The sequence below is a fragment of the Gorilla gorilla genome, chromosome 16, assembly GCF_029281585.2.
Source record: "Gorilla gorilla gorilla isolate KB3781 chromosome 16, NHGRI_mGorGor1-v2.1_pri, whole genome shotgun sequence".
Taxonomy (NCBI): domain Eukaryota; kingdom Metazoa; phylum Chordata; class Mammalia; order Primates; family Hominidae; genus Gorilla; species Gorilla gorilla.
The window spans coordinates 74,213,071-74,235,722 of NC_073240.2; the positions used below are offsets into that span (position 1 = coordinate 74,213,071).

A 22,652-nucleotide genomic window follows, 5' to 3' on the forward strand; every position below is an offset into this window, starting at 1 on the left:
TATTTGGAGGCCATCACGAAGAATAAATGAAATGGGAGATATAGAGCTTCTAGCACAGCCTGGCACATGGTAGGTGCTTTGTAAATGGTGGTTACTGATCTGTGAACCCACCTGGCTTTAGTCTCTGTTGATTTGAGTCTAGGGCTGTAAACTCCGAAGCCTACAGGGGTCAGGCAGCTAAATGGCATGAATGACGTGGCTGGGTGTAAGACAGTGGCCTTAGCGACAGCTGGGGACCTGCACAACTGCAGAGCAAAAGCCAATGTAAAGGAGGCAGCCTCTAGTGTCTCCTTCAGCTCCCCACTGTGGAGTGGGAATGTGGGGCCAGGGCTGCCAGGGTTTCCAGTTTTTCAAGAAAAGCCCGAGAGCCATATTTTCATGTTGTATCTTTCCATTTAAAAACATTGGCTCAGATTTGTTATGACACACTATGCTGGCCAAACAGAGCACATCTGGGTGCTGTATTTGGTGCAAGGGATGCTGCTTGGCAACCTCTGATCGAAGTACTGCCCAGTCTTATCTTGAGCGCCCACGGTGACGGGGAGCTCACCACCTCTCTGTGCTGCCTCCCACCTCAGATCCAAGTGGGTGCTGATGGTACAGTGTCTCCCAGTGGCTTCCTAGCCCTTGGGACTGCAGACTTCTAGGGCCCTGGCAATGCCTCCTCAGTAAAGAAGCCTAGCTGGCAGAGAACATCCTCTCCAAAGCCAACACAATGCCCCTGCCCGCCCATGGCCCTCTCTGTCTGGGAAACGTGAATTCTTCAGCATCCCCTGGGCGAAAGCAAGACTGTCTGGCCGGCCTCAGTAGCCCTTCTATTAATTAGCAACTGGCAGTCGCAGCTTTGTAAGAGCCCTTGAGCCAAGTGAGTCTGTGGAGGAGCCGGCTGCCTCCTCGGTTCTAAGACAAGCCCCCAGGGGACTGGGGCTGGACCTTCTGCTCTGAGTGAATTCCTCCATGGTGGTCAGTGTTGTGGCAGGCACAACGGCCACTCAGGCTGCTATGACACTTGTCAGCCCCATCATTTGTATGGAAGCTAATGCCTTTCAGGGTAGGAAGGGGCAGGGAGAAGTGACAAGCAAGCCCAGCCCCCAGGGGAGGCTGCTGGCCATAGCCTGGGGCAGGGAAGGAGGATATAAGATTGGGAAGAAGGCCTGGATGCCTCTGTTCTCCTCTCAGCTGGCCCCCGTCAGAGCCACTGGCTCCCCTGCTCAGTCACCTCTGCGCTCATACCGACATCTGCTCCCTTCCAGAAATCTCATTGCAATGCAGCAGTCACAGTACTCCCCGTACCTTCTCCCCAGCCAGGCCCACCCCTCTGGCCCTTTGGATGGGAGAAAAGCTGCAAAAGTGGTGGGACAGGATGGATTAATGAGGGTCCTCTGACCACGCAGCTTCTTCCTGTTCACACCCATCCCAAAAGCCAGCATGCAGGACCAGCAGCGTCCAAGCAGCAGTGCAGGAAAGGAGGAAGAGAAAGCTATGAATCCCACATCCCCACACTGGCAGGCAGACCTCTGTGACTTGGCTCAGCCCAGTTCACAGACTTCACCCTGCCACGCTGAGCTTGGGGATAGAGGCCACAGGCTCTGAGGCCAAAGAGATAAAACGGAGCTCTGCCCTCAGGGAGCTCAGTTTGGGAGCTTGGGCTAAGCATGGAACAAGCGCATGAACAGTAACCTCAATACTCCAAGCATGGTCCTGGTCTGGACACCAGCCACATTAGCAATCTTTGGGCGCTTAATGAGAAATACAGCATCTCAGGCCCCATCCAGACCTATTGAATCAGAATCTGTATTGAACAAGATCGCCGGGTGAGTCGGATGACATTACAGCAGGACAAGCTGCATTGTAACAAACACAGAGCTCCGTCCAAATGCCACAAGGTGGTCAGCCAGGAAGAGACGGATGGTGGCCAGGGTGGCCTGAGAGAGCATCCCACAAGGCCCTGGGGACACTGGGCCCTAAAGCATGGGAGAGGAGGGTGGATGGACAGGGAGACAGGTCAGCACAGTTGGAAACTCCCTATGTGAGGCAGGCAGCTACCTGGCAGCCCAAAACCCTTGAAGCTCACAGCAGCTAAGGGAACCAGTGTGGCAGGGCCAAGCAGGGGAGAAGGTAACCCCCATCCTTATCATGTAGCCACCAGACCAGGAACTTGAGCCTTGCAGCAGGGAGAACCTGGAGCCGAGGCCTCTCTAGCCAGGCAGTGTGGGGATCCTGGCCCTCTGCCCCTATCGGGTTTTTGTGCACCCAGCATCCTGGAAGCACCTCGGTCCTGAGCTCCAGCAGCCCCTGCCTTGTCAGGTGGGACACATCTCATCCCCAGAGAGAGCCCTGCTGCCCACTGTGCCAGCTGATAGCACAGCCCAGGCAGCTCACCTTGGAATTCCCCTCTGCAACTAGGCACCCTTCCCCCTCCAACACAGCCTGCGGCTCCTTTCCGCCTGGCTTTGCACACTGAGAGTCCTAACAACATTCCTGGGTAATGGCCCCAGGAAAGCCCAGCAAAGAAGGGGCCTCGGAACCCCCAGACCCAGAGTCAGGCTGCTGCCTCTTCCTCCTTGCCACCTCCTGCCAGAACAGTCCTTTCCAGGATTCAAAGTGAGAAAGGTGGGAGCGGGTAGGACTGAGGAAATAGAAAAGAAACCAGTCCCCAGGCAGAACCCCTTTCCCCCCTCAGGCATCTAACTCTGAGCCCTGTTTTTGTTTCCATCCTGCTGGCAATGGGAGGCCCAAGCCCCAGATTGCAGAGGGACCCCCACTGCCAGGCTCCAGAGAAGGTGAGTGTCTGCCTCTCACCAGGCCCAGGCTCTCTTCTGGGATGGCCTAGAGAGGGGTTCACAACCTTGAGCTCCCAGATGGTCCTCAACTTAGGGGGCCACAGACACCAGAAATTAAGTGCCACACTCTATGTGTCTGGACACCCAGGTATCCTTCTGGATGGAGTAAAATGTCTGACCCCAAGAAGGTTCACAACCCCTGCTTGAGCCAAGGACAGAGGCCCTTGTGATCTTCCCAAAACCAAGGAAAGGAAGTTGTGAGGACAGGGGAGGTGTGGTTCACAACAGCATCACGGCTCCTCTGACAGCTCACTGCAGCTTCTCACCTCAGCGGGGCAACCATAGTTGTACAATTTGTGCTTGACATGGCAACAGGCAACAAGATTCCCATTTTCTAAATGGGAAAACTGGGGCTCAAATAAGGCTCATAACCCACACAGGGCTCCACAGCAGTCAGGGTTGGGGAGGTGATGGGAGGTGAGTAATGGCAGTGACGGGGTGCCAGTGACCAGCAGCAGGAAGTCGGCTCAGGACACCCCTGGGACCTGCTAGGCCACTGGCCCAGTTTCCAAGATTTTGGAGCCCAGCTCTTTCTGCCCCAAGGAAAGGACACTTTAAGCACCCCCGTCTTCCCTTCCTCATGGCTTCAGGAGGCTCAGTCTAGGAGAGGGTAGGGACAGGAGGATGAGAAAGGCCAAGCTTCTGCCTGCCTCCATTATTAAGGCTGAGCCAGCTTTGGGGGCGCAGCAGCAATCCCAGAACTGACGTTCCACATAGGGACTTCCCCACCAGCTTCCACATCCACCCACACAGCCCCCAGACACCCACTCAGACAGACACCTAGATACACACACCCAGGCTGACTCCCTGAGCCTGACCAGCTTCCAGGAACACAACCAGCTACATCTGCACTTGGGGTTCCATTTCCTTTCTCTCCTCTTAGAAAAACAAGATTATCCAGTACCTATGTTTTTTGTTGTGTTGTTGTTGTTCCAGGTTCTCCAGGACACAGCTTGTGTGGAAGGAAGGACCCATCCAGGACCCAAGAGCCCAGCCAGCCTCGGGGAGGAGCCCGGGGAGCTATGTCCTGAGGGGCTGCAGCATCCTGGCCTCTTCCCTTAACACACCACAAATACAAGTTTCAAAAGGCAGATGGGGAGTTGGAGGGGAAGGGAAGCCAGAAAAGCCCAGGGAGCCTGGGGAAGCCATGGTGGTGGCCAGGGCATGGTTTCTTTTCTATTGGGGGGTGGGATCGGGGGCAGGTAGAGTAATGAGAAGCAGAGGTAGCCCAGAAAAGCCTATGATTAGCCATGGCCCACGTTATGCTGGTCCCTCAAAGCACAGCCCACCCTTGCCCTGGAAAAGGCACCCAGCCTTCCTCCCCCAGCAATGGGAGATGCCGGAAGCAGCCCATCACAGCCAGCCCTGAACTCCAAACCGCAGACTCAATCTATCATGGTTTTCTGGCAATTCTTTATTAAACCAATTCTGCTGGATCAATGCTTCCTGCCCGTCAAAATGATGAATAAATCCTCGACTAGCCTGAGCAATGCTTGCAGAAGCTCTTGCGAAGCCTGAGGTGGGCAATGGCGATTGGCTACACATAGAGGCCCAAGGCCAATGGCTAAAACTCTAGAGACCAAGGCTGGGGGTGCTGGTCAGGGTGGGGTGGGTTAGGTGGGGTTGAGTGGTGGGTTTTCTAAGCTTAGAAGAATTAGCTAGGCTCTTGCCTGTTTGACATTCTAAGGATGACACTAGCTGTTTTGGCCTAGAGGCAGGAAAGGTATGGCCACCGCTCCTCCAGACACACTCAGATGGTCTTTCTTGGATTTCTTTCCTTACACCCCACCCAGCTCCAGACAGCTACAAGGCTGTGCAAAGAGGACGTGCCACTTGCAGCTACCAGTCCCTGTTGCTTGTTGCACAAACCCAAATTCAAAGCCCACTCTGACCCTTTTCCTGTTGCCCATTTCACAATTCTGCTGTATCCCCGCTTCCCCATCCCCACACCCTCTCCTGCAGCCATGTCCCAGGCAGCCTGCAGTTAGTGGGAGATTCTGCAGCAGGGGGACTGCAGACAGACATACCAGAATGGGGTAAGACCAGGAAGGGGAAAAGGATCCTATCTGATGAAATCGACCCAGTCCTCACTCTCCACCTTCTAAGGTAAGGGAGATAGGAAGGGCCAGGCCCAGCATCCAGAAGGTCCCCGGCCAATGCTTACTGCTGAGGGAGGCTGGGCATGCCTGGGGTTGGCCTCTTGTAGGCTCCCCAGGCAATGGGCTTGGTGATGAGAACCCTGAACAGATGCTTTCTGACAACAAAGACAGCAGGGACCTGGGCAAGGGAGGGGAGGGCCCTTCAACAATCTCAAGTGGTTGGTACTAGAACTGCCTATCACCACCACTGAAGAGTTGAGAGACAGGAGGAAAAACCCAGGACACCCATGGGGGTGGAGGAGACATAGCTACTGCTCACTCCTCTCTAGCTCAGCCCGGAATCCTCAGGGCCCAGTACTGGCCAGAGGCAAGCCCACTCTTCAGGAACCTGGCACTGGGAACCCAGACACCATTCCTGATGGGAGGGTCCCACATTTGCTCACACAATTTGATGACTATGGCTATCTGTTTAGCCTGCCCTCTGGTCTCCCTCGTCTTCTGGGAATGGGAACCCTGGAGATATTAGGGTTAGGAAGAGCAGTCTGTCAAAGGAAAAAAGGGGGGAGGGGCTCTGTTCACTACCTATTTTAAGCCACCGAGTGTTGTCTGACTGGTCATTCCCAGTGCGAGAAATCTCTCTCATTGGATGGAAAATGGCTTTGCTCTCATTACAAACCCAGCTTCCCTGGAGTTTGCAAAGAGGGCTCTGGGTTGGCAAAATGCTCATTTTTATAGGCAGGCAAGTAAGGTAGGCAAGGAAGGGAGATAAGTAGGCGGCAGGGCCCACAGAAAGAGAGAATGAGAGAATTAAACCCAGCTTGAAAAGTGTTTCCCAGACCTTCATCACAATCTCATGTATCACGAAAGCCCAGAGGGGCACTAGGGAACCTTAGGACCTTGACTTAGGTAAAGGCATCCCTGATCCCAACCCTAGAAACAACCAACAATCCCTCTTTTTGCACAAATATGCCCACAAGCTCCCAGTGGTATCTGCTGTTCAGTGGCATCCGACTCAGGTGATGTGGAAGGGGGCAGGGTCCCTCTCCCTGACTGGCGGTCATACCTTGTTTGGGGACCCAGGAGTGGCCCATGAGAGACCAAGCAGATGCTGGAGCTTGGGTCTCTGGGGTATGGATGGGCCACTGGACAAGCATGGGGCACAGGACAGCTGCTCATCAGTCAGAACACCAGGCATCTTCACCCATCACTATGAGCAAGGTCATTCTGCCCTGTCGCTCTGGATGCCAGCTGCCCAGAGTGCCTGCTCTTGGCCCACCACTCAGCATGAAGAGCTGAACTCAGCGTCACGGTGGGTGCAGGGGGTTTTCATCCTGGCCTGAGGCCCCAGTGACTTCGGTCCTCCAGGGACCCGGCCGCAGCTTCCCAGGGCACCAGAAAGCAGACATAAATGCCTGCTGTCAGTACCCAAGGAGCTGGCCCGTTGCTAAGAGGTCTGTCTTCATGGCCCTGCTCTGCAGGCTGAATGACCCGGAGCTGCCTCTAGGATGGCCATCCTGACTCTGCAGCCTTGAAGGGGGAGGAGGAATATGTGGCTTAAGGTGGCAGAGCCCTATCCTGGCTGCCGGCAGGGGTAGGCCAGGCTCAGAACACCTTTTCATTCTGTCTCCAATGCAGCCCAGACCCGAGAAGACGAGTGACTGAACCCAGAGGAAAGTTCCTCCAGCGCGGTGCAGGAGGGGGCCCGGGGGTGTCTCGGAGCCTAGAGGCGCCCTGCTTCTCTTGGAGCTCCCAGCGCAAGGCAGGAAAGTTAACTCCGGCTGGGAGGCAGGATCAGGAGGAGGCATGCCTGCCACCGCGCAGGGCACCCACAGGATCATCGCTGTGGCCCCTTACCTGAAGTCACTGTAGGGGTGGATAATCCAAAATCCAGCCGACTTGACCCTCTCCTGTTCGCGCTCCACGGCTTTCTGGCTGCCGAACATCCTTAGGGAGAATTTGTTGACCCCGGGTTGGAGCATGGCCCCGAACTGGCGCTGCATGAAGCCGGCCTGGCCCAGGCGCACCTCGGCCTCCGGGAGGATCTGGTCGCCGGCGGCCGCGCCTCCCTCCACTTTGATAGCGGTGTCCACCGAGGGCTGCTCGCAGGAGGCGGAGGCCGGCTGCGGTGGCTGCTGGGGCGGCGGCGGCGAGGCTGCGGGCTGCGCCGAGGCGCCGGGGCGCTCGGGCTCGGCCGCCAGGCCTGGGGGCGTCCTGTCCTCGCCGGGGGACGCGTCGCCCTCGGCGATGAGCCGCCGCTCCTCCGCGGAGTCATGCAGGTGTCCGTGACTGCTGCCGCTCCCCGTGCCGCCGCTGCCGCCGCCCCGGCTGCCCAGCGAGGCCAGGCTCCCGCGGAAGCGCCTGCAGTCGCCGTTCGTGCTGGACTTGCCCGCGCCGCGGGCCGGCCCTTCGCTGTCCGCTGCCCCGAGGGCCGAGCTCCGGGACTCCGTGCCACCCGCGGCCGCCGAGGGGGAGGGCGAGGGCAGTGGCCGCAGCCGGATGCTCCTGCGGCTGGGGTCTTGGCGGCCCCCGGCCCCCTCCTCCTCGGCGTCCTCTTCCTCGTCCATGATCCACGCCTTGGCCCCCACCTGCTGCGGGAGGCTGTAGAGCCGCTTGCGCATGGACGGCGGCAGCTTGTCCATGGCGCCAGGGGCCGGGGTCGGACCGGGCCGGGGGCAGGAGCGCGGCGCCGCGGACGGGCTCCAGGTCCGCCCGCCGGTCAGTCCGCCCGTGGGGACGCGTCCTTCGCCGCCGGCGTGGGGGCAGCCTCAGGCGCCCATGCTTGGGCAGGCTGCGCGCCGCGGGGAGGATCCTAGTCCCGCTCCGAGTCCCCGGGCTCGCCGCGCTACACCTCCTCCCGGGCCCGGCTGGGCGCGGGGACCCCGCGCTCCCTTCTTGCCTCCCTCCCTCCCTCTGGCGTTCAGGGGCGCGGCGCGCGGCCGGGCTCCAGGCGCCCCGCCCCCGCGGGGAACAATGGGCGCCGGCCGGAGAGGCTCTGCGGCCGCGGCGCTCGGGGAACCGCTCCGGAGTGCAGAGCGCACGGCCCGCGCGGGTCCCGGGCGTGCGTCCCGCGGGAGGGCTGGCTGTCCGTCTGTCTCGCCGCCCGGGCTTTGTAGCTGGCCACCCGCGAGCTCGCCTCGCCTCCTCTGCCCCGGCCGGTCCGGCCCGTCTCGGGGCTCCCGCCGCAACCGAGCGGAGCCCAGCGACCCGCCGGGCTTACATCAGCGGCCGCCTCCCCCGGAGCGCCCTCCGGCAGCGCTCGGGCTCCCGCGCCCCGGAATATTCATGAAGCCGCCGCAGCTCGCGGGTTGCCATAGGAGCGGCTCCAGCAGCCGGGCCTGCCTACCTGGGCTTCTTAAAGGGGCAGCGGCGCACGGGCCGGGGGCTGGAAAGGGGCGGGGGGCGGGCCTGGCAAGGGGCCCAGGTTAGACCCTCGCTAGACCTTCGGGGCCGGGGTGAGAGGTGTCCACACTGCTGCGCCCTTAAATCTCTTTCCTGGGCTAAGCTGGGAGCGCGCCCCAAGTCTGAAGCTCCGGCTTCAGTTGCGAATTCCCCATCCTAAGATTCAAGGGTGGGGGGTGGCTTCCCAATTTCTCCATCACCAAGCTCTGGGCTCGCCTTTCCCTGGCATTTTTGCCCCTCAGCTGGGTCTCCGACTTTCCTCTTGGGAGGCGACCGGGTTCGTCTGGATGCAGAGTCCCGGCCTTCCCGCAACCCGCCTGGAGAGGGGGCTTCCGGAAATGCGCCGCGTCGGGGAGGCTCCCAGGGTTTTCCTGTGACATGGGCAGGGTGCGAACCCCGCGCCAGTCTTTCCCCTGCAAAGCCTCGCAGCAGCCAGGCAAGGAGGGCGTGGGGAAACAGGGAGACACGCACAGGGCGCGCGGGTGGGACCCAGCCCTTCGAGGTAAGACTTCGAGGAAATGCTCCGGCAACAGTGACGGATGCGAGATCCGAACGCCGACCTCCGCACGCGCCTCTCCCTCGGTAGTTCCGAGAAAGGGACAAGCCGGCTGCAGCGGGGAGCGGTTGGGCCGGCTCCTCGGACGCCCCAGCACTCTGGAACTGGCTTTGGAGCCCCTTCTCCCTGTGTTCCCATCCACATTATGACACCTACTATGTGGACCCACGCTGGGTGAGTTCCTGTTCCACCCAGTCCCCTACCTGCACCCCCAAGCAGCTGCACAGCCCCCACTCCCTTCCAGTCTGCAGCCCAGCCCCCTTCCCCCCAACCCCCGCCAAGGATCCAACTGTGTGTCCTCTCTCCCAGTCTCTCCCAGTGTACAGTGTCCGGGTTTATGGACAGATTTCACTAGCTCAGCCTAAGGTATAGCCCTACCCCCTCCAACACCCTGGACAGCCTGATACCCCAGATTAGCTCAGAAATGGAAAGGGGGACAGATTGGGCATTAAGGGGAGGGGAGTTGTCCAGAGAAGGCTGGAGCCGAGGTTAATGCTGGAGCGGACACACAGCAAAGTCTCACAGGAGGGAGGCAAAAAGGTCCCCTGGCTCTGCCATCTCTCTGAGGAATAACATCAAGTTTTTCTTCAAATGATTTTTTTACTCTCATTCTTAGCCCAATGTGATCACTTTCCCCTCCTCCATCCAGAGTAGGAATTTGGAGAGCAGGATGCGGGGCGGGCAGCCTAGCAGGGGCTCTTCTGCTCTACCCACTGGACCACAGGACCTCCCACAGTGAGAGGAATGACTAGGGTGATGACATCACTGGTAGCTGGCATTTTTACTTTTGAGCAGCTCTGAGCTGACAGTTCTCTGCACAGATGCTGGAAGCCTAATCCCTGAGTGTCCTTGGGTCTCCTTGAGAAGAAGTGTTCTTAAAGAGCTGTGAGCCCAGCCTGCCCTGGTCTACCAGCCACAGGAGGGAAGACCTCCATTTAACACACTTCTTTGAGCTTCTTTGTCTAGCTGGGAGTTAGTCTGCCTTAACCCTGCTCAGGAAGTCAGCCCATATAGGCTTCCCCATGACCTATGGTAGAGACATCTCCTCCTCTGGGAACCCTTTCCTAATTACCAAAACCTTGGTCATGTCCCTGCCTTTGGTTCCCATAGCCCATTAGCTCCTGTGACCCTGAGCACTGATTACTCAGTGCAGTCTGTGCCCTGAGGGTGGAGCAGGTCCACCTTATCTCAGGGACCTCTCCACCAACACAAGGGTGGACAGAAAGCAGATTAATAAGTTTCAACTCTACAAATGAGTGAGGGACCCTAGAAGTTAGCTAATGGCATTGGAGGGGACGCTTGGAGGAGATGGAGGATAAGACCAAAATTCTGCTTCCTGGGATACTGCTGCCACAGGCTGGCCAGGGGTCAGGATCTCTTAATTCCCCCCCACCAGCACCTCACTCGCCCTCAATTTCGTTAGTGGCACCCATTCACGACCATCTAGGACCAACTTTAGGTGCAGCAATGACTATTAGATAAATCAGGCCCTTGATAAACCCTGATGAGATCTGGCTTCTCCTGCCTCCTTTATGTGGAAACCCTAATGGAGGACATTGGTGGTGTGCCAACAGTCCAGGGGACAGAGGAGGAGCAGCCCCAGGTCTTGCCCTTGATGGGCTTCAAGTTGTGAGGAAGCTAGACTCATTCTCTGGAATAGGGCATGAAAATAGAGCAGGAGAACTGAAGACAGGAAAGAAATGTGTATTAAATCATGTCCCCACCATGAGAGATTTCAGAGGGAGCTATTGCTGGCCTTGGAGTAGCTAGGGAGGGTTTCCTGGAGGAGGGGGCCAGACTTGATGAGAGACATATATCTAACACTTTACAGTTTACACCTTTTTGTTGTTAAACCACATGAAATTTTGATTTTTGTGAGCCCAATATTGTCAAATTTTGGCAATTTCACGTGTGTCAACCTAACATTCTTACTCCCATTTGCAGGCAAGAGAACTAAAGCACAGAGAGGTTAAGTGACTTGCCAAATGCCCCATAGCAAGAAAATGGTGAAGCTAGAATTCAAGGGCTCCACAGGGCAGGCTGTGCTCTACTGCCCATCTGCTCGTGCAGGTGGGGTAGGGGGCAGGCACAGATGGAGGAAGGAGAAGGAGAGAGAAGGTAAAGAATGGAGAGAGAATAAATAGGACTCCCACATTCTGTAATCTCCCCATTGCTCCACCTGGGTCTCACACCCTCTCCTTTCCAGCACTGCCTAGAAGGCCTGGGGTCTGCTCTGGTTCCTTTGATAACATGGTAGCCAGGCCCTGGGGACCCCAGCAAGGGGAAGGCCCTGTCTCAGGACTGAAATATATGGAGAAGACCTGCTGCTCTCACCATGGGTGGGGGACTAGGGGACTTTGGAGACAAATGGGCTGCTGCAGGGCTGCAGTGGGCCTGGATATTCCTGGAATGCAAATGTAGAAAACATCTGAGTCTAAGAGAGAAGGGGACTGGGGAGGATGGGTTTCCTTCCCTGGAACGGACACTGAATATCAGTGAAAGTTAGGAGACCTGCTGGGAGTAGAAGTGGAGAATGTAGCTGATTGTATAAATCAACCTCAGACCTTATTTGTGGGGGACCTAGATGGGCAGAAGGGGATGGGAAATTCTGGAAGCTTATTTGCTTATGGGCAGAGGGCATTGTTCTTGCTTGGAGAGGCAGCTCTGGGGTAGGGCAGTGGCTCCCACAGCCTGCAATGCCAAAGTTTTGGCCAGTTCTGCTTGAAATGAAATGAAAAACACACACACAACACACACACACACAGAGAACAATGTAGGATATTTTAGGGTAAGGTTGCCAACTGTCCTTTCTTAGAAGGCTGTCTTTATTCTAAGGTTATATCGTTGCTACATTCTCTGTGTTAAAATGCTCTTTTATGAAATCATGGTGCTGGAAGATGCTGTTTTTTCAATGTCGATGGCTAAATAAAAAGTTGGCACTGGGTTCTGTGTTTGTTCCAAAAAATCATTTTTGAAATGTTATTGATCTATAAGTTCCAAAAGTCTGGGAACCCCTGTTGTAAACAATAGAGCATGAAACTGAAAAACAAAAGCTGGAGAATTAAGTACTTCTCTGTCAGTTACTGCCTGTGTATGCCTCGATCTTCCTCGTGTGTAAAATGGGTTTAATGATATGCACCTCAAAAGTTATTGCTAAGACTACATGAGAAAATGAATGCACCTAGCATAGCATCTCATTTATAGTAAGTTCTCAGTAAACACTGAATGATGAAATGATGGAATGAAACCTGCATTACCCAATGGAGAGGAAGGCTCCTGGCCTTTGGAATCCAATTTAGGTCATATCATCTTAAAACTTTCTGTTGGGATGAAAGGGATGTTTTGTACAAGATTCCTTCGTTTGAACTCTCCATCCCTGACAAGCCCTGGCTGGGTCTCCAGAAGGCAGACTTCCTTCTCTCTGGGACAGGACCTTGCTGTGGCCCCAAGCTCTACAGCAAGATTGTTCAACCCGCAGCCCATGGACCACATGCAGCCCAGGACAGCTTTGAATGCAGCCCAACACAAACTTGTAAACTTTCTTAAAACATTATGAGATTTTTTTGCGATTTTTTTTAGCTCATCAGCTATTGTTAATGTTAGTATATTTTATGCGTGGCCCAAGACAATTCTTCTTCCTCCAGTGTGGCCCAGGGAAGCCAAAAGATTGGACACCCCTGCTATACAGGCAGCTGCTAACTCAGAGGCCACATCCTTGACCCTGTGCTGAAGACCCTCTGAGAAGGCTGGGGGGTGGTGGCAAGTGGTATCCATACATACATGCCACTTCATCTTTTTGCTCAGTGTAGATACAGTCCTGCACTTCTGCTCTGCCCCAAGGCAGGTCTGCTCTGTAGGGCTGGACAGGGATCAGGGACATATAGACTTCCTGCTGGGAGTCCTGACTTGGAGACAAGGCCTCCAAGAAAGAATACTAGAATCAGCACCATGCCCTCAGGTTTTCTGTCCTGAGGCTTCCTGATAAAGAAGCTGGAAAGAAAGAAAGAAAGAAAGAAAGAAAGAAAGAAAGAAAGAAAGAAAGAAAGAAAGAAAGAAAGAAAGAAAGAAAGAAAGAAAGAAAGAAAGAAAGAAAGGAAGGAAGGAAGGAAGGAAGGAAGGAAGGAAGGAAGGAAGGAAGGAAGGAAGGAAGGAAGGAAGAAAGAAAGAAACTGGAAGGGGAAGGGACATGCAGGGAGCAACCAGACTGGATATAGATGTTCCGGGAAACAAATCAACCAGCCAGTGTTGACCAAGCCTTTGGGTGCCCAACCCTGTGCACAGCTACACATGGATGGAGGCCAAGAAGGCAGAGATATGCTCTAGCTTGGGCGATACCTGGTCTGGTCAAAGCAGCAAAAGATCATCCCAGAGGTTTGTAATCAAGAGTCAAAGGGAGTGGTTCAGAAGCTCAGGGCAATGATCCTCTTGAGTAGAGTCAAGTTGGGTTTCCTGGAGGAAATGGAAAGTGGTGTGTGTGTGTGTGTGTGTGTGTGTGGATGTGTGCACATGCACATGCTTATTATGGAGGAAAGAGTGAATGGAGTAGCCTGGCATGGATAAGGCCTGCAGCATTCTCGCAGTGGGGCCATCAAGGATAGAGCTGGGGGCAGGTGTTCAATTCACCTGCAACAGCCTTTGCCCTAAGCTAGCCCTGAGAGAAAGTCCTGCTGTATTATACTCAGTCCTTCTGGTCCCCCTCCTCCCAGCACCCTCAACCCCAGTAGGTGACACTTGCTATAAAAAAGCACTGGGAGCCCACATGCCCATCACATCAAGGTGTTAGTGAACAAGAGACCCCCTATAGGCTCAACTTCCTATTGGGCTTGCCATCTGCTTTCTCTTCAGTTCTGCCTGGTTTCTTTAGGATCTAGGAGCATGAGCTATTGTATTGTCCTCTCCTCTATCCCCTGCCTCTGTGCAGGACTCCACCTGTGAGCCCCTGGACCCCAGCAGAGCCCAAAGCCCTTTCATCTCTAGGCCAGCCCCAGCTGCATTGCCCTTGATCTGTCTACTCCACACCAACCCGGATGCTCGACTGTTCCCTGGGGACTCTGCCAGGGCACTGGGTGGGACCTCTTCCCCCTCCCACCTCAGGGAGCCTGGAGGAAGATGTGCTGACAGCTCAGCCAGGTCTGGACTGTGTCTCTGTGTCCTTCTGGGGCTCCAGGACGTCTGGGCCACCTGGACTCAGAGCCAGGCCAGAGAGGGAGGCACTGGGAGGGGGAGGCCCTGAGGTGCCAGCTGAGCAGAGCTGCCAAGAAATAAGTACCACAGACTCCTCTGTTCGGAGTCTGGAATTCACGATATATCAGGGATGAAGTGGGTTCAGACAGGGGCCTCTGGGGTGGTTTCACAGCTTGGGCTGGAGGCGCCAGGAAGGGAAAGAAGGAAGAGACAGAATGGACTGGGAGAGGGGGAAAGAGACTCTAAAAATGGGGCTGGGTGCGGTGGTAGAAAGAGAGGTGGTGGACAGCTGGAGAGTTGGGGCTTTTCCTGGGACCCTGAGATGGCCCAGGGACTGGACTTGGCTCAGTCCCCCACTAACACTGGGCTCCTCCGCTCCACCCAGCCTTACCCAGGCAGTCCTCCCTGCCATGCCCTCAGTCCTCTCCCCGACTTATCTATGTTTTCTTCCTCCCCCAATTTCACATGATCCCTTTTCTCTGTTCAACGTGTGGAGTACCTGTTATCTGATGCTACATGACCCAGTCCCTAATCTCCAGGCATCTCCAGGCTATGGCAAGGATAAGACAGACTCAAGACTTCACGTAAGGAAGCCAGGGACGAGGAGCACGTGATGTGGACAAGAGGCTAGAGAGCCGAGGGGGGAGGAGGAAAAGCGTGAGGAGGGAGCAGGGGAGATGCTCATGTCTGAAGTAGTTTTGATGCAAGCAGGTGTGACTTGTAGAAGTGGAGGCAGGGAGGTGGGGCACGCCAGGTGCAGGGCCCAGTGTGAGCAGGAGAGCAGCAAAGGGAAGCTCCTGCCCTGGAGTGGGTGAGCACCCTGGGAGACCACAGTCCTGGGGGGTCAAGGAGTGGGGAATGCGAGGACACGAGGGTGGGTGGCTCTGGAAGCCGTGAGGAATGCTGAGGGTGACTGGAGACAGGCTTTTGCGAGGACCATTGGGTTGTGCCCTGGGAGCCCAGCGCTGTGCTCAGCTCTGCTCAGAGTGAGCAGGAAAAGAACAAGACACAGTCCCTGCCCCTGGAAGCTCACAGTGGGGTGGCGGAGATGAAAGTAATGCTGTGAAACAAGTCATCCTGCCAGAAGCAGGGGCCTGGACCCCTGACTGCTACAGGGACAGGGACTCAGCAACAGCCAGGCTGGAGTTTAAGAGAGCTGCTCTCTCTGGTTCCCTGCAAAGCACATCTTTGTACAAGCCCCACGGCCCAGCCTCCCTCCCACAAGCCCCATGCATCAGGGTAACCTGCTATTACATGAGCCTTCTGCTGGCTGCCTTCCAGAAAGAGACAGCTCCACTGTGTAATGAGAGCTGTGCCCCAGGCCACCCTGCAGGATCCAGAGAAGAGTCAGAGCCAGGGAGAGGGCAATGGAGACTGCCACATAATCTATGACAGATGTGGTGACAGCAGCTGTCATGGAGGCTGTGACAGAGACTGCGGTGTGGACTGTGATACACACCGTGACAAGGTCTGTGATACAGACTGTGACAGGGACTATGACAGAGGCCGTGATAGAGACTGTGACAGGGGCTGTGACAGAGACTGTAACAGAGGCTGTGACAGAGACTGTGACAGAGACTGTGATAGAGGCTGTGACAGAGACTGTGACAGAGACTGTGACAGAAGCTGTGACAGAGGCTGTGATAGAGGCTGTATAGAGGCTGTGACAGAGGCTGTGATAGAAGCTGTGATAGAGGCTGTGACAGAGGCTGTGACAGGGGCTGTGATAGAGGCTGTGATAGATACTGTGACAGGCTGTGATAGAGACTGTAATACAGACTGTGATAGAGGCTGTGATAGAGGCAGTGACAGAAGCTGTGACAGAGGCTGTGACAGAGACTGTGACAGAGGCTGCGACAGAGACTGCAACAGAGGCTGCGACAGGGGCTGTGATAGGGGCTGTGATAGAGGCGGTGACAGAGGCTGTGACAGAGGCAGTGATAGAGGCTGTGACAGAGGCGGTGACAGAGGCTGTGACAGAGGCTGTGATGGAGGCTGTGACAGAGGCTGTGACGGAGACTGTGACAGAGACTGTGACGGAGGCTGTGACAGAAGCTGTGATGGAGGCTGTGATAGAGGCTGTGACGGAGGCTGTGACAGAGGCTGTGACAGAGACTGTGATAGAGGCTGTGACAGAGGCTGCGATAGAGGCTGTGACAGGGGCTGTGATAGAGGCTGTGATAGAGGCTGTGACAGAGGCTGCGACAGAGGCTGTGACAGGGGCTGTGATAGAGGCTGTGACAGAGGCTGTGACAGAGGCTGTGACAGAGGCTGCGACAGAGGCTGTGACAGAGGCTGCGACAGAGACTGCGACAGAGACTGCGACAGAGGCCGTGACAGGGGCCGCGACAGAGGCCGTGAGAGAGACTGCGACAGAGGCTGTGACAGAGGCTGTGACAGAGGCTGTGATAGAGGCTGTGACAGAGGCTGCGACAGAGGCTGTAACAGAGACTGCGACAGAGACTGTGACAGAGGCTGTGACAGAGGCCGCGACAGAGGCCGCGACAGAGGCCGCGACAGGGGCCGCGACAGGGGCCGCGACAGGGGCCGTGACAGAGGCCGTGACAGAGGCCGTGACAGAGACTGCGACAGAGGCTGTGACAGAGACTGTGATAGAGGCTGTGACAGAGGCTGTGATAGAGGCTGTGACAGAGGCTGTGACAGAGGCTGTGACAAGGGCTGTGACAAGGGCTGTGACAGAGACTCTGACAGCGACTGTAACAGGAATTGTGACAGGGGCTGTGACAGAGGCTGTGATAGAGGCTGGGACAGAGACTCTGACAGGGACAGGGACAGGCACTGTGATGGGGACTGGGACAGAAATGTGACTAAATCTGGAACCACAATCAGAGTTGGGACAACAGTTCCTGGAGCCCGGGCCCACACTCCCACGGTCGACAGAGCAGTTGGCGGTGACAGCAGCAACACAGCAAACACAGAGGCCCAGCCAGGCCCAGGCATTTGTGGGGACGCCAGCAGGCTGAAGCTGCCGCGGGAAGACAGCGAGAGGGAGGTGAGTGAGGCTGGCGCCCACCCAGCTCTGCCTCGGATGTCTGTGTGTCCGCAGGCAAGTTCCTGGCCCTCTCTTGGCCTCAGTTTCCTTGATAGTGCTTACCGTGGGGACAGATCAGATTAGAGTGTGGTAAGTGCAAATGTGCACTGACTGAGGGTCCCAAGTTACTCTCAGGGGTCTCTGAATCTCCAGAGTCTCCCCAGGCACAGCCAGCTGATTGAATCCGTAATGCGCCTCCCACACATATGAACAAACATCTACCCCATGTGTGCAGTGCTCTTGTGAAGAACGAAACACAAATTTGTTTTAAAATGTAAGAGAATTCATAGTCATGATCGTAACTAACATTTATGGAGCACTTGCTCTGTGCAAGGTACCACGCCAAATACTTAGCATGGATTAGCTCATGTAATCCTCGCTAGAGCTCTGTCAGGTAAGTGGTATTTTCCCCATTTTACAGATGATTAAACTGAGGCTTAAAGAGGCTGAATGAGTTGCCCAAGTTCCCAAGGCTAGAGGAAGAGCCAGGGTTTGAAGACACTTCTGTCTGACCCAGTCTGGGCTCCTATCCTCACTCGCCATGAGCAACTCTCTTAATCACAACTGCTATTGTGTCAGATACACTTGAAGTTCAAAGTCAAAAATGTTTTCATTGAAAAAGGGGTCTTCACAGTTGAATTGGCTGGGACCTACCGGGAAGCGTTCCTTCAGTCCGTGGGCACTTCCGGTATTTCTGGAACTCTATCTTCTCTCTGCCCCTGCCTGAGGCACTAAGTTGGGGATAAGCAGGATATGATTTTCTGCCCTAAGAGAACACAGAATAGCTGTAACGATTTCAAGGACTGTGGTTGTTTTTGTACCTTGTGGTCAGGATCTCACTTTGAGCTGTGCAGAGAAGGCCCTCACCCCCTGCTGTCCTTGAGGGTTGGATCCTCATTCTCCCAGATGCTCCTTGGTTGGGAAGTGAGGTGGGGACCCCCATGGCTCCTCCCAGACCATCACTCTTCTACCTTCCCATAAAACTCCTCACCCAGCCGGGCGCAGTGGCTCATGCCTGTAATTCCAGCACTTTGGGAGGCCAAGGCAGGTGGATCACCTAAGGTCAGGACTTCAAGACCAGCCTGGCCAACATGGTGAAACCTTGTCTCTACTAAAAATACAGAAATTAGCTGGGCATGGTGGTGGGCACCTGTAATCCCAGCTACTCAGGAGGCTGAGGCAGGAGAATCACTTGAACCTGGGAGGCGGAGGTTGCAGTGAGCCACTGCACTCCGGCCACTGCACTCTAGCCTGGGGGACAGAGCGAGACTCAATCTCAAAAAATCAAACAAACAAAAAAAATCCCTCTTCACCCACCTGCTCCTCAGAGGCTCCCACAGCCGGTCCCCTCATGGCTGTCACCCAGGCATCTTTCCCACTGAATTTCTGCCTTCATGGAGGGGGCTCCCCATGAACCTTGGCCCTGGCTTCTGATTTCAGTGGCCTTCTTCTCACCCCCAGCCATCCACTCCCATGGCCTCCACCTGGAGATGCTCTACCTCTACAATTTAGGCTGACCTCAGCCTCCGCTCCTTCCACCTGCTCTCCGGGCCCTCCCTTTACACCTGCTCATCAAGGGCAGTGAGAGCTGCAAAAGAACTCTCAGCATGTAATGACTCCATCTGAACCCTTGCACCCAGAGACTTAATAAAACACTAGCATCGTTTCTAACAGCTCAAAGCAGCATCACTAGATGATGACTCCAGCCCTTTAAAGTCCCCGCCTGGGAAGGCTCAAGGTGGCCAAAAGAATTTATTGTTTGTTCCAGTCAAGGGCCCCTGTCTCCCAGTCTCTGTGGGAGGACACTTAACTTTGATAAGTGCCAGTCACCAAACCTAGCTTGCCTGGTCATATAGAGCAAACTCCTGTTTTTGCCCTTCAGTGCCTGTTGCCTGGCTCATCCCACTTAAAAAAAAAAGTCTCTTGGCCTTTGTTTGGAAGAAGTTGAGTTCAGTTCATGCTGAACCCTTTTCCCTATTGCAATAGTTATCATTGAATAAAATCTGTCCTTACCATTTTAACTAGTGTCTAGGTTTGTTTACCTTTGACAATAGCAAGTTCTGTGCATCCACCCCTTCTGCCTTCAGTCCCTTCCCTTCCCAGTTTAGATACCAATATCTACCACCACAAGCTTATCTTGCCAGTGTCCTCAATTTCCTTGCCTTATGGTTCTTTTTGTCTGTCAACCTAGAAACTCCAGCTCTGACCTTCTCTGCAGGCACACCAGCTACCGCAGGCCTGAGAGGCAGCCAGAGAAAATCACATAGCCGCACAGATTTGTTCATTGTCTCTGATGTGCCTCTATGCCTGGCAATCTGACTGTGTTTTCCTTATCTGCCATGTCTTCATTCTGTTCCATCAGTGTCTGAGTCTGCACAGTGTTGCTATGACAGAATACCACAGACTGGGTAATTTATAAAGAAAAGAGATTTAGTTGGCTCATGGTTCTGGGGGTTGGGAAGTCCAAGAGCATGGCACCAGCATCTGGTAAGGGTCATCCTGTGGTGGAGGGATGGAGGGCAAAGGCAAGCATGTGAAACAGAGAGGAAGGGGACCAAACATATCAGGAGCCCATTCCTGCAATAATGGCAATTAATCCATTCATGAGGGAGTAGCTCCTATGACCTAATCACCTCTTAAAGGCCCCACCTTTTAATACAATGGCAATTAAGTTTCCAACACACAAACTTTAGGGGGACACATTCAACCAATAGCAACCAGTTAACACTTCTCCTCAAATCTCAGCCTCCTGATCAAATCTCTGCTATCCAAAAAAAAAAAAAAGTGTCCTCCTTGAACTTCACTGTCCCTTTCTCTCCTTCCCATCACATCTAAACCTCTCAAGAGGGTGGGCTTCATTTGCCTTCCTTTCTCAACTCCCACTCATTCCTCAGCCCATGCAGTCAGGCTTCACTACCCATGATGTCTTCAGCAAGACCATAAATGTCCTCCTGAGTACAAAGTCCACCTTTTTTTCCTTTCCTTATTGACCTTGGAGCACCATGCCATGCTGCTGACCACCTCCCCCTTCTTGAAGTACCCCCTTCCCTTGACTTCAGGGACACACACTCTTCTGATTTTCTTTCTACATCTCTGGCCAGTTCTCAGGATCTTTTGTGTCCCATCCTCTTCTACTGGCTCCTCACATGTGGGTGATATCCCTGACTCTATTGTATGCTCTTTTTTCCCCCCACAGGATCTTTCTCCCTGAACACCAGGCCCTTGGCTTCAGTTACCATTCATGCCTTCAGCCCAGACCTCTCCTGTGGGCTCCAGACCTGCTTATTTGGCTTCCTGGATGTGTTACAAGCAGCACACACTGCAAACGTCTAAACATTCACACTCTTCTCCAAAGACCCCTGCTCTTCCTGCTCAATGAATGAGACCACCATCATCCAGTGGCTGAAGCCAGAAACACTGGCATTATTCCTGACTCCTTCCTCTGCCCCAACATCCCATCGGTTCAAAAGTCTTATTTCTCCTTCATAAATATCTCTCAAATATGTCCACTTCTTACCATACGCACTGACACAACTTCAGATGATTTCTTGCCTAGGCTATGGCAACAGCCTCCTAACTGGCCTCCCTGCCTCCAGCCTTGTTCTACTGTAATCCATTATCCATGATGCTACCAGAGTGGTTTTTCAAATGTAAATCTAGCCATATCTGCTTAAAACTCCTAATAAATATCACTGGCCTTAGGATAAAGTCCAAACTCCGCTGGCAAATAAGCTGCTCGGTGGTCTGGCTGCTGTTGTTCCCTCAGCCTTCCCTCCAACAAGTGCCCTCCTGACCACTGCACTGTGTGCTCATGCATGTCCACGGGCTTTCTGCCGGTGGTGATGGTGGCGATGTCATTCATGGCTGTGGCAACGATCAGATGTCAGTTGTTGGTGATTATGGTGGTAACTTTAAACCACCGCCCATCACATTTTCAAGGCGATCTTTGGAGGCTGACTTCATCCAACAAATATTCCTCGCTCCTATTTCCTGCAGGGTTAATTGTGCATGCCCATCTCAGACCCACCTCCATCCAGGGCTGTTTTAGGACTCTCTGTTTGGGGCCCTGGCGAGCCCCCACATTGACTCTTGGTTATCAGCCTGAACCTGTGTCCAGCGTTCATCTCTTTCTGGCCTTGAGTTGAGCCCAGCATGTTGGTGATGGGACAGTGATGGCGATAAACATGAAGATCCTGCTGCTATCAGCACTCACAGGGGAGACAGAAAAGTTGCCTGGGGACCCTAGGAGAGGAGCCACTGGGAGGTCCAGCCAGGTGGTGCTGGTTCCAAGTCCTGCTGAGTCCAGCAGTGATCAGCCGATGGGGCTGCTTTGACCTTCTCAGAGGTTTGGCTATGAAACGCTGACCTTCACCGACTTTCTCTGTATACCCAGGGCTGATGGTCTGACCCACAACACAGGGCACTTGGTTGCCAGGCTGGAGCCCTGACACTTCTGATATAGACAACATCCCTTCCCAATACCAGCATTTATTTGCATCTATGAATATGCATGGAGGCTGTTTTCCTGAACTGGGGAAAGTAGCTGGGAGCTGGGAAGACTGGAGATAAGCTGTCTGGGGGATGATCACAAGGCACTGATCTGCCCTTGTGGTAGGCAGAATGACGGGCCCCAAAGATAACCAGGTCCTAATTCCTGGAACCTATGAATGTTACTTTGCCTGACAAAAAAATATATAAAAGTTTGCCAAGGTGATTAAGGATCTTGAGATGGGAAGATTATCCTGGATTATCTGGGTAGGCCCTATGCAATCACTGGTGTCCTTATAAGAGGGAGACAGAGGGAGGTTTGACCCAGAACAAGAAGACAAAGTACCCACAAAAGCATGATGATGCACTGAGGGCTTTGAAGATGGAGGAAGGGGCCATGAGCCAAGAAATGCAAAGGAAAACATCTAGAAGTGGGAAGATACAAGGAAACAGATTCCGCACTGGAGCCTCTGGAGGGAGCGTGGCCCTGCCAACACCTTGATTTCAGCCCAGTGAAACTGATTTTAGGCTTCTGACCTCCAGAAGTATAAGAGAATAAATGTGTGTTCTTTTATGCCACCAAGTTTGTGGCATTTTGTTACAGCAGCAATAGGAAACTAATACAGTCCCCTTCCACCCTCCCTCTCTGTCACTCCTCACTTCCTCTTGAGTTGGGTTAAGCTGTGGGTAAGCAGGGTAGCTGGGCGCTGAGTGGTAGAGAAGACAGTCCTCCTCACCTTTCCTTGGGGCCTGGCACCCTCTGGTTCCATTGAATGGTGGCTTTGGAAACATTGGAAGGTGACACCTCCTCAGAGCAGTAGTCACACATGGGTCACTGTCAGAGTGACATGCTCAGGCTACTTCCAGTGGCTTTGCTGGCAGTAGGCGTTGAGCTGGGGCAGAGAGGAAGGATTCTAGAGAAGCCATATGGGGATCGTGGCTGACAGAGCGATGCTTAAGCATATGTGTGCTCCCTTTTTTGGAACTCCCAGAAATACTTGTGGCAGAGGAGGAAGAGGGCAGAGGTCCTG

General features: G+C 54.4%; 2 protein-coding genes across 2 annotated transcripts in view; one reads left to right on the top strand and one right to left on the bottom strand.

Moving 5' to 3' along the window:
- Positions 1-8,399, bottom strand: part of HCN4 (hyperpolarization activated cyclic nucleotide gated potassium channel 4) — a 47,082-nt gene extending 38,683 nt beyond the window's left edge. The window contains exon 1 of the mRNA XM_031002042.3: positions 6,797-8,399. Within this exon, the coding sequence (XP_030857902.3) occupies positions 6,797-7,581 (785 nt within the window). The 5' untranslated portion in view covers positions 7,582-8,399. The remainder of the gene's footprint in view (positions 1-6,796) is intronic.
- A 1-nt stretch (position 8,400) lies between these two features.
- Positions 8,401-22,199, top strand: LOC129527135 (uncharacterized). The gene is made up of 2 exons (XM_055363721.2): positions 8,401-9,071; positions 20,330-22,199. Exons 1-2 carry the CDS (start codon positions 8,881-8,883, stop codon positions 20,514-20,516), a joined length of 378 nt encoding a protein of 125 aa, XP_055219696.2. The 5' UTR covers positions 8,401-8,880; the 3' UTR covers positions 20,517-22,199.
- The last annotated feature ends 453 nt before the right edge of the window (positions 22,200-22,652 follow it).

Coding starts and splice junctions, on each gene's coding strand:
- LOC129527135 (XM_055363721.2), top strand. CDS start 8,881: ATGCGAGATCCGAACGCCGACCTCCGCACGCGCCTCTCCCTCGGTAGT. Junction 9,072..20,329: donor ACTATGTGGACCCACGCTGG/GTGAGTTCCTGT, acceptor TTCCCCCCACAG/GATCTTTCTCCCTGAACACC.